The following is an 11,676-nucleotide window of genomic DNA, read 5'->3' on the forward strand; positions in this document are numbered from 1 at the left end:
GGCAGGAAGGATCTTGCAGGAACCCACATAATGTTAAACCTGTGATCATCTACTTCCACCTAATTACAAGCAGGAACTTGCCAAACACATTGAGCAACTCTCCAACAACTGCTAAACAACTCTGTAACCTATTAGCACCTTGAAAATGGAGAACATAAATCAGAAAAAAGGAGACAAATGGCATTTACATCTGTAAGAGCAAAATACTGTCTTACTTGGCTTAAATTTCAAAGCTTAATAGTTTTTAGGAGGAGAGGAAAAATAATTTTCTCTCTACCCTTCTAGGTTCCTGTGAGATCCCCCTATACTAGAAAGAAAGATTAACAGAAAAAATTAACTTCGTAGCTACAAGAGCCCCCACAAAGATATGAGCCCCAAAGACAGCCAGGCAATTGATCAAGGCTTATATATTACACAATGCTGAGCTAAGGGGAAAAAGGCAGGGGTCTGGGGCTTCAAAGGGGAGGAAGGCAATTCCCAGGAAGAGGGGAAGATCAAACGTTTGGTAAGCAAACATTTGTCCCTCTATGTAGGGAAATGTCCCAGATGAAAACTGTGATCTTTGGTAATAGCTCTCTCATGGTACAGGACTCCCTCCTAAATTTTTAGGCAGGTAAGGAGGAGGTAAAAAGCTTTTCTTGAGTCGGCTGCATCTTGACTGCCTTCAACGCCAAAGATTTCACACGCCAAAATGGCACCTTGTGGGGCGGTACCTTCTGCTTCACTTCAGGTTAAAGCAACAAAGAGTAAACAAACATAAAAGTGCATTAACAAGAAAGGTAATTTAGAAATGAAGCACTGTGCCATGAGAGGGGAAGTCTGCCACCTGCTGGCAGAAAAGCAGAATTGCATGAGTTCCCTGACGACTGTTTTTTTTAAGGGGGGAACATCTAGACCGCATATTAAAAAGCAGAGACATTACTTTGTCAACAAAGGTCCATCTCGTCAAGGCCATGGTTTTTCCAGTGGTCATGTATGGATGTGAGAGTTGGACTATAAAGAAAGCTGAGCACCAAAGAATTGATGCTTTTGAACTGTGGTGTTGGAGAAGACTCTTGAGAATCCCTTGGACTGCAAGGAGATCCAACCAGTCCATCTTAAAGGAGACCAGTCCTCGGTGTTCATTGGAAGGACTGATGCTGAAGCTGAAACTCCAATACTTTGGCCACCTGATTCGAAGAACTAACTCATTGGAAAAGACCCTGATGCTGGGAAAGACTGAAGGCGGGAGGAGTAGGGGACAACAGAGGATGAGATGGTTGGATGGCATTACTGACTCAATGGACATGAGTTTGGGTAAACTCCAGGAGCTGGTGATGGACAGGGAGGCCTGGTGTACTGTAGTCCATGGGGTCGCAAAGAGTCAGACACGACTGAGTGACTGAACTGAACTGATCTATCAGGTAAGGTTCATGACATTAGATTTCAAATAAGTTATTATGTGAAGACATAAATTACAACCTATAATTAAAAGGAGAATAAAGATTGAAGTAGGATTTCAGATTATCTGTGTGCTTAATTCAATAATTATTTTATTTTTATTTTTTTTAAGAATTATTTTAAAAACAAGTGAAAAAGGAATACATGGAAATGTATTTAAATAAATTATAAGGAACACTGTCGTGTCCGACTCTTTGCGACCCCATGGACAGTAGCCTGCACCAGGCTCCTCCGTCCATGGGATTTTCTAGGCAAGAGTACTGGAGTGGGTCGCCATTTCCTTCCCCAGGGAATCTTCCCGAGCCAGGGATCGAACCCAGGTCTCCCGCATTCTAGACAGACGCTTTACTGTCTGAGCCACCAGGGAAGTCCATGAGAAATTTAGGATAATCCAAAACTCTTTGCAAAATTGTAAAATTGGGGGGGAGGGAAAGCAATTTTCCTTCTACCCTTCTAGGTTACTGGCTGAAACGCCACTGTAATCAAAGACAGATTAACAGGAGAAAAACAAGTTTAGTAACATATACAATATACTTCCTGTATACATCAGAGATACCCAGGAAAACTGAGTTAACTTCCAAAATGACCCAAAGCCATTAGTGGCTCAGACGGCAGACTCCACCTGCAACGCAGGAGATCGGGTTTGACCCCTGGGTTGGGAAGATCCCCTGGAGGAGGGCACAGCAATTCCACCCCAGTGTTCTTGCCTGGTGAATCCCCATGGCCAGAGGAGCCTGGTGGGCTACAGTCCATGGGGTCACAAAGAGTCGGACACGACTGAGTGACTAAGCACAGCACGTCACCTACATCCCATCTTAAGCTAAAGACAAAAGATGCTGGGGAAGGGAAAGCCAGGTTTTCAGGCAAAGCTCAATAAACAAGGGTATGGTTGTTACGTGGAGTTGAGATTTTTGAGAGTTTCTATGTGTCTATGTGCTCAGTTGTGTCCAACTCTTTTCAACTTCACGGACTGCAGCCTGCCAGGCTCCTTTGTCCATGAATTTTCAGGCAGGAATACAGGAGTGGGTTGCCATTTCCTCCTCCAGGGATCTTCCAAGGAACGAACCTGCATCTCTTGCCTCTCCTACATCAACAGGTGGATTTTTTAAAAATTACTGAGCCACCTGGGAAGCCCAAGAGTTTCTAGAGACTCAGTCATTGCCCTCTTCCTGGTACAGAAAGGGAGACAATGCCACAAATGGAAATTTCCCTTAGAAGTGTAAACTGCTCTTATCAAAGGGTAACTTCTGCTGCTTTCTCAAGAGTTTCTCCCGGGTCAGCTGTTCTTTTTCCCTTAAAAAAAAAAAACAAAAAAACACCACCACCAACAACAGAGAAACAGCCTAAAATAACCCTGATACCACAGAGGCATATTTTGGGGTTACAAATTCTGCTCCCTTTCAGATCCTATATATTTCACTTCTGCAACGTGTCAACTTTCAGCCCTCCTCTTTCTGCGGCTCCCATGGCAGTCTAGAGAGCACAGTCGTTCTCTTCACTCCAGGCTTATTTTAATTCCTGCTCCTCCTGGGTGGCAGATTTGCACCCCAAGGTGTACTCTTTTTGCATAAGGATTATTTTGAGCTGATTATTTCAGAGAAACAGCAGACACAAGAGAGGCTTAGAAAACAGAGTAGACATTACCCTCGTAGCTCAGTTGGTAAAGAATCTGCCTGCAATGCAGGAGGTCTGGGTTCAATTCCTGAGTCGGGAAAATCCTCTGGAGAAGGAAATGGCAACTCACTCCAGCATTCTTGCCTAGAGATCCCACGGACAGTGGAGCCTGGCAGGCTACAGTCCATGGGGGTGCAAGAGTCGGGCACGACTTAGCGACTAAACCACCAAGTTAAATTCACATTTTTTGATAAAAGAAATCTCCATCTGCATCTCCCTTTGTACAAGGAAGAGAAGATGATTAAAGCACAAGAAATCTATTAATGGAGAATGCACTTCAATCTGAGTATCAACCCTAGGTCAGGTTTATCAAACTTCGCTTCCTCCACACCTCTTCTACACTCTTCTTTTTGCTTTTAGCTTCAGATGGTATAATTCTAAGCCATCCAGGAGTTACTCACTTTCCCTTGGTATTGTACATGTTAATGAGCTTGTTTGTTTCTCTCTTGTCAGTTTGTCTTGCTATGGGGTCCCCAGTGGAGAATTTAGAAAGGTGGAGGGAAAATTATTATTTTCTTCTCCTACACTCTTCTCCTTCTGATTCTATCAATGCTTAGTCTATCTCAGCTACCAGATTATTCATACTAAAACACATTCCAGATCTTATTCATTAAAAAAATAAAAAAAAAAAAAAAAACAAGCTCAAGGGATCTTTAGCAAATTAATTACAAACACCTGTTAATGGAGATGTTTCTACAATGTGGTCCAACACACACCTTTTAAAATGTTATTGCTATTCATTACCCAGTTTTAAAAAAATAAAATACATGCTTATGTTATTTTAAACATTATGAAACATTAAAAGATGATAAAGTTGAAGGTTTCCTCCACAGTCTCACCCTCCCAAGTTTGACTATCACCAGCAACAACTATAAATAGCTTCAGGTATATTTTCTCAAGAAGCTCCAATAACAAGCACATACTTTTATATCTTTTCTGGAACTACAACTGTCCTACAACTTGCCTTTTCCCCCTAATTACTATCTTTTGAGCTTTTTAAAATGTTAACTCATACAGATTTACTTTTTTCTTTTTCAAAGCTGCACAATATTTTATTATATATGTACCATATATAAATTATGTACCATAATTTAACCATGCACTATTACTTACTTAACCAATATATGCCACCTCCTGAGTAAATGAAAGTGTTCATTTTCCTACATTCTCATTACTCTGCTTTCTCTTCTTCATACAGTAAATTCTGGCAGCCTCAATTTTCACTATTTGTGAGCAATTAACCTGGAAGTTTTGTGACTTGTAAAATTCGTAATTATGCTGGTGGCAAGAATTTGAACTGTTTACTTCAATGGTTCTCAAACTTTTGCAAGCCTCAGAATCATGTGAGGGGGGGGCTTGTTAAATGAAGACAGTAAAAGGATTTAAGGATATGATACCTTTTAGCCAGAAAACAAAATTATTGGATAAATTAAAAATATTAGTATATAAGACCTATGGAAAACCTGACCAAAGTTTTTGGTCAACCTAGTATCTGGTTCAAGGATGGCTTCATCTGTCATGTAAATGAATTTCCAACAAAAGGAATAAGCAAAAAACCCAATTTGTAAAGCTAAACTTTTTTCAGGAACTATTCTAGCTAACATGAAAATAGCTCACTAGATAAAAGATCAAACTTTTCACTGAAGTTGAAAATGTGGTTAACTTGCTACATGAGGATAACACACAGGAAACATGACAAATGTGTTTTGAGAAGACAAAAATCATATGTCTGGTACAACATTTCCATACTTGCAAATTTGGAGATTCAAGATGACCTTGGATATTTTCTTTGACAAAGTTACAAGTTTAATGTATTTTCCTTATTTAAAGATATATTTTACTCACTCTGGACACATCATGATTTCTACCCCTCAAATATCACCATGTCTATCAAACATTACCCAATATCACCTCCTATTCCTTTGAATGCCACAAAGCCTTCTGTTGATCTTTTTCTTATAACATTTATATTCTTTCATTCTAGAAATACTGTTAGGACTTTAGCTTTTAAGCTAGTTGTGACACCTATTTAGGGTTAGCTTCTAAATCTCATTAGCGTGTTATCAAGGCAGTGGCCGTATCTCAGGAACTATTAATACTAAGATCTAGCTACTTCAGGTGTGAATGAATAAATCTTTATTCTTTGGGTGGACAGAAGATCAAAGCTATTCAGAGTTTGTATCCTCTATTGTTATTATTACCAAGTACCTGGAATAGTTGGAATGTTCTATTTTTCTATCAGCTGACTGACCACCTGTAATATTATATGTACTTTCATTTGATCAATTATTGAATACTTACTGAACAGTCAGTGTGGCCATATGATACTGTTCCCTCCAAGCACATGTAAGGGAAAAGTTTTGCTTATGGAGTAAGTATTCTCCTTGCTCCCTCACTTCTGCTGTCTGGAAGATGGAGATGTTGGCCAGGACTACTACATCTTGTGATCGTGAGAAAAGCCGCAGACATTTCAAAGGCCTCTTCATACCTTGTACCCCTTAGTTAACACCAGCAACTGCCTATCTTTTGGATTTCTTGTTACACTAGAAAAATAAATCTGTACTGTTTAATAAAGCCACCAATTTTGGGTCTCTGATTCTCTTAGTCAAGTGCAATTAATAAAAAAAGATGACAAAAAACCATGAACCAATTCAGACATACCAGAACATATAGTAAACAATATAAGAGAGTGTATAAATTGCTAAATTATGAGAAATCGTCAGGAAATGCCACAGGAATTCAGGGAATACACTTCACAGAACAAATCAGTAATTTAAAACATGTGCTAACTGTTTATAATAGCCAGGACATGGAAGCAACCCAGATGCCCATCAGCAGACGAATGGATGAGGAAGCTGTGGTACATATATACCATGGAATACTACTCAGCCATTAAAAAGAATTCATTTGAATCAGTTCTAATAAGATGGATGAAACTGGAGCCCATTATACAGAGCGAAGTAAGCCAGAAAGATAAAGACCATTACAGTATACTAACACATATATATGGACTTTAGAAAGATGGTAACGATAACCCTATATGCAAAACAGAAAAAGAGACTCAGATGTATGGAACAGACTTGTGGACTCTGGGAGAAGGAGAGGGTGGGATGTTTCAGGAGAACAGCATTGAAACATGTATATTATCTAGGGTGAAACGGATAACCAGCTCAGGTTGGGGACATGAGACAAGTGCTCGGGCCTGGTGCACTGGGAAGACCCAGAGGGATCGGTGGAGAGGGAGGTGGGAGGGGGGACTGGGATGGGGAATACATGTAAATCCATGGCTAATTCATAATGTGCTAAGAAGTCATAAATTTCTGTACTGAATAAAGTTGAATTATCAAAATATTTTAAAAGCCTATGTGATAGTGCTAACCCCCTGAAGCAGTTGTTTAAATCTTGGTTTTTCCCTGCCCTTTTTCTAAATATATCTAAATTTAGATTCAGTAGTGGACTTTCCACTTACAGAATAGCACTCAGAAAACATCTGATATTATCTTAAGATAGACGAAAGGAAGAAGATTTTGTTAGAAGTTTATATCTAGGAAGGAAAACACTAAGGTTTCAAAAACAGCACCAGATATTTAAGGAGTAATTGCTGATGTTCACGAGAAAGCCATAAATACTTGAGACGTGTTTAAATTAGAAATGACAGTTTAAACTGGTTGGGGAGCTTCAAGGGGCAGTTCCATCTCCCTTATTCCTGCTGTCCCAATAATTTCCACCTTCTCTGTTGCTCTTTAGGGAATAGTGTTAAGACTATACATTTATTCCGGTTTTGTGTTTCCATTTTATTTCATTGGTTAGATACGCCTACTTCGGGAGCATCTCCTCATTCCAGATTTATAGAGATATAAATAACATACATCATTATAAATTTAAGGTATACAGCATAATGCTTTGACATATGTACATTGTGAAATGAATACCATAATCAGTTTATTCAGCACTCATCATCTCATACAGTAAGAAAGCAAAGAAAAAAAAGTTTCTCTTTGTGATGAAAACTTTTAGGATTTAATCTCTTACCCTTCCTATATATCCTACAGCAGTGTCAGCTATAAACATAGTGTTAGCTAGGGTTGTACATTACAACTCTAGTGCTTATTTACCTTATAACTGTAAGTTTGTACCTTTGACTGCCCCCTCTTCCAATTATTTTGGGAGGATTCAATAAAGGATATCAGAAAACCTGAATGAGATTAAACCATCTCATTTTCTTTTTTGGAATTATTTTTCTATTGGAGAAAAATAAGTATTAATCTTTTGGTAAAAAGTAAAACTAGAATATGCTCTGCTAATGAAGAAAAAAGGAAAAGAGTTGATATATAAAAATTGGAAAGAGGTGCCATTTAGTAGGAGAAATTAAGTCAACTGGACAGAAATAAAGAATGAAGTAAGTAGACGCAGTTGGCGTAAGGCTGGAAATAAGACATAACGTAAATTAAAATATGCTGAAATAAGCACCTATAAATCAGTGAGTGGTACAGTCAGCCATCCATATCTGTATGTTCCACATCAGTGATACAATCAACCGAGGACCGAAAATATGTGGGAAAAAAATTCCAGAAAGTTTCATAAAGCAAAAGTTGAATTTGCTCCTCCCTGGCAACAATTTACACACCACTTACATTGTATTTACAACTGTTTACATGATATTTACACTGTATTAGATATTAGAAGTAAACTAGAGACTATTTAAAATATGAGAGGTAGTGCATAGGTTATAAGTAAATACTATTTACCATTTTATAAAAGGGCCTTGAGCATCCTTGGAGTTTGGTATCCAAGGAAGTCTGGGAACCAGCTGCCCAAGGATAGTGAGTGACTACTGTACATTCTTAAAGAGAGAGGACTGTTCTTTATTTCTTTAAAAGATTACATGTCCACCTGTGTTCTCTATCCCCAGCCTTTCTATCTTCTCTAAAACTCAGCCTGATTGATTATTCCCTTTCCTCCTCTCACTTCTTTAAGCATTCTCACTGTCCTTCTGCCTGCCAACATGGTTACGCTGCCAACCACTCAAAACCAAAGCAAAACAACATACACTGAAGGCATGAGTATTTTTGCATTTAATAGTCACTTTCTGGTCTTCTTCACTTTGTTGTTCTTTTAGTGGCTGTCTAATGCACATGGCTTTGAGCTCAACATGTGACCTGTGCAGACTGACGCTGCTGACTCTGCCCCTTCTTTTTGGTAACATGTTCTCTTTTCCCACATCTAAGATCTTTGTTTTCTTCACTGAACACCCGGTTATTTGTCAGTATTCTCAAGGTTTCTCTTTTCATCCTGCTGCAAAGTTATGGATAAGAAATCATAACCATTTTCACTATTACTGCCAAGAAGTTAGACATTTCAGAAAGTACTGTTGCTAGTCCCAATCTATCTTCTCAACTCTAGTACTACATTTTCAGTTGTTGCTAATAATAACAACAGGTAATGTATATACTGTAATTACTATGGGCCAATATATGGCAATAATTGCTTTTCAAAGCATGTAATGTAACTAATTTATGGACATTTCTACTTGGCTAAACAGGACAAAGTGAATTTGCTCCACATTGTCCCTGTCTGTTCTCTCTCTCCCCCTTTTGATCTTGGCTAATAATGTAGCCATTATTACCATTTAGTTTGCAATCCCCACAATGTGATTAATCTCTTTAATGATCTTAAATAATGAAAAGCTCAAAATGATGCAATTATGCCCACTGTGTTATTCATGTAACTTCATAACTACCCCATGAAGTAGGTAGTATTATTATCTTCCAATTAATAGGTGAACAGAGTCAGAGAAGTTAAAAAACCGGCCCAAGATCACATACCTTGATAAATGAGAAAGCCTAGATTCAAAGCTAGGTTTGCATGAGTCCAGAGTTTGTATTGCCAAGTGCTGTTGATTTTATCTCTGAAGTGTTCATCCTCTGAGCTCTCATTTTCTAGTCTAGGCTCTAATCATCTTTCACAAGGAATACTGCCAGCATCCTCCTAAATTATTTCCTTCTTTCCAGGCCCTCCCCTTTCACCTTATCCTAAGTGATCTTTATAAAATAAACTTTTGAACATGCAATTATCCTGTCCAACTACCTTTCATGGCTCCCCATTGCCTAAAAAATAAAGGGAAAACTGTTTGGAATGGCTTTACAACATTCCTTTACAATTTTGTCTCCTTGTCCACATGCCCTATCTCTTCCTTCCCAATACACGTCTGTATATTATGCTGCAGCCACAATACTACTTGTCCTTATGCCTGAATTAATATTACATATTATGTATATTTAAAGATTGCGGCTTCATTGTGGATTTTGTGAAAGCATTGACTTTTTTACCTCTACTTGGTTTAGAAGAGAAGTGATAGACCAATGCACAGTCCAAGTACATACAAGAAGGTAAGGCAATGTGGGTCCCCCCCCCCCACATATATATATTATACATTTTTGGTTTGTAACAAAAGGAAGCCACCAATGTTTTCTATGCAGCATAGCAACATAAACAAAATGAAAAACAACATCTGCTCTTATGAGTACGAAATGGAGAAAAGACTATGCAATAATAATCCAAGACTAATTTAATCCTAGCAATAACCAAAACTATTGGCATAAGAAACATGTGGGGAATTAACATTTTTAACTTTTATTTATGAAAGAATATTTTTGTATTCAACCCAGGGCCAAGAGCAAAGATTGGGACAAATAGTTTCTGAGCTCAATTAGAACATATAGTTGAAGCTAAGTATTCTCAGTATATGAACCTAAAATTATATTATTTAGTACAGTGGTAAGCTGTCACTGATCTGTCAATACTAGATCCTAGAAGTTCACGTGTGTAGTACCTTATTGGGAGTATACACAGGATTGTTCACTCCAGAAAGTACCAAAGAATGCAACTCGCTGAAAAAACTGTCTTGATGAGAGGGCTCTAATTAAAACACAAAACATCCCCAACGTTGGAGCAAATATTGCCTATAAAGCACCTCAAACGGAATTCTTCAAATACTGTCTTACAATAAGATTGGAAATAAATTTATAAAACGTTATGTAAGAGGTTTGGTGGGGGAAAAAAATGAACACAAAGATACTTCCCAGCAGTTCTAAGACAAGAGAAGCAACATTCCAAATACAAAATAAATTATTCTGAACTCCAACTGGGTTAACTGTCATTAACTGACAAGTTACACCTTGTCATAACAAAGCTCATCCTAGCCACGATGCAAAAACCACCATCAGAACTGGATGGCTGCAACGGTTTGATCCGGGATGCTAAGAGGAGGGCGAAACATCCCCAGGAAGTTCCATTTCTTGAAAAAACTGGTGTTGCTGTGGGAGGTAGTTTTTTCCAGAATTACCTATTTGCTGCCTTTTTGTTTCAAACAGAGATACAACTAAGCCCACGGGAAGCCGAGCGCCGCCGTCAAGGGTCCAGACCAGGTCATCGGGCCCGCGGGGTCGCCCCAGGCGGGACGAACGGGTCCCCAGCGGGCCCCCAGCATTCCAGCAGCGGTCGGCGCGGTAAGGCGAGGCCGGACGGACCACCCCGACCCCTCACGCGCCCCGGCACGACGAGCCCCCACACTCACCATTTCGATGATCTTGGTCTTCCGGCCTGTCTTTCTCTTCAAGGTGAATATGTACTGGGCCAGCACCACCCCCGCCACCAGGGCGCACACGCTGGCGCTCGCTACCGCGCCCACCCTCGCCACCGCCGCTCGATCCATGGACCTGGCCTCCTTTGCCTCGCAGTTCGAGAAGAGGTCGCTGGATGGCCACCGGCCTCAGAAACGCCGGCCGGTGGACAGGCCCGGGCGCCCCGCCCCTCCTGCACGAGCCCCGCCCCCAGGGAGGCCCCACCCACGAGGGCCCAGTGGCGGGAAGCGGGAGGCAGCTGGAGGAACTCGCCTGCTCCGAAGGCCAAGGTGGGGAAGAGGGTCTTCTCAGAATCTGGGTCGGAGGAACTGCTCAAAGACAGAAAAGGGGAACTGAGATAAATCTCTCTCTCTGCTAATAAGGACCAGGCAGTGGTTCATTCCAGCCCCGCCCACTAGAAATCTGATGCCAACCGTCACTCAAAAATAATCCTCGGCCCTCCACCCTCTGACACTCCGGACTACAACCCCCAGAAGGCACCTGGGGCGTTGCTATCTAACTTGCGCAGTAGCTTAGCTGCAAACTGCTAGGACAAACGGCAGGGTGCACCAAAAGAAGGGAGTAAAAGGCGATCTACAGAATATGAGAAAATACTTGCAAACCGTTTAATTGACAAGGGGTTAATATCCAGTTTATGTTAAAAATGTCAACAACAACAAACCCCATTAAAAAATAGGCAAAAGACTTGAATAGACAATGGGTAAAGAAGCTTATGAAGCTTATCAATATCATTAATCATCAGGAAAATGAAAGTCAAAACCACAATGAGATATCACTTCACACAAGTTAGGACAACCACTGTCAAAAAGACCAGAAAATTAAAAATGTTGGTGAGGATGTGAAGAATTGGAACCCTTGTGCACTGCTGGTGGAAATGTAAATTTGTGCAGCCACTGTGGGAAAAGTGTGGAAATTCCTC

General features: G+C 40.1%; 1 protein-coding gene across 2 annotated transcripts in view; it reads right to left on the bottom strand.

The window, feature by feature from the left end:
- The window catches only part of NT5C3A (5'-nucleotidase, cytosolic IIIA), a 40,082-nt gene extending 29,152 nt beyond the window's left edge, over positions 1 to 10,930 (bottom strand). Inside the window, exon 1 of one of the 2 annotated variants that reach the window (XM_020886051.2) lies at positions 10,691 to 10,930. In XM_020886051.2, the coding sequence (XP_020741710.1) occupies positions 10,691 to 10,828 (138 nt within the window). In that variant the 5' untranslated portion in view covers positions 10,829 to 10,930. The remainder of the gene's footprint in view (positions 1 to 10,690) is intronic. The other variant, XM_020886053.2, reaches the window with a different exon arrangement.
- Between the last annotated feature and the right edge of the window lie 746 nt (positions 10,931 to 11,676).

This window comes from Odocoileus virginianus, chromosome 1, assembly GCF_023699985.2.
Source record: "Odocoileus virginianus isolate 20LAN1187 ecotype Illinois chromosome 1, Ovbor_1.2, whole genome shotgun sequence".
NCBI lineage: Eukaryota > Metazoa > Chordata > Mammalia > Artiodactyla > Cervidae > Odocoileus > Odocoileus virginianus.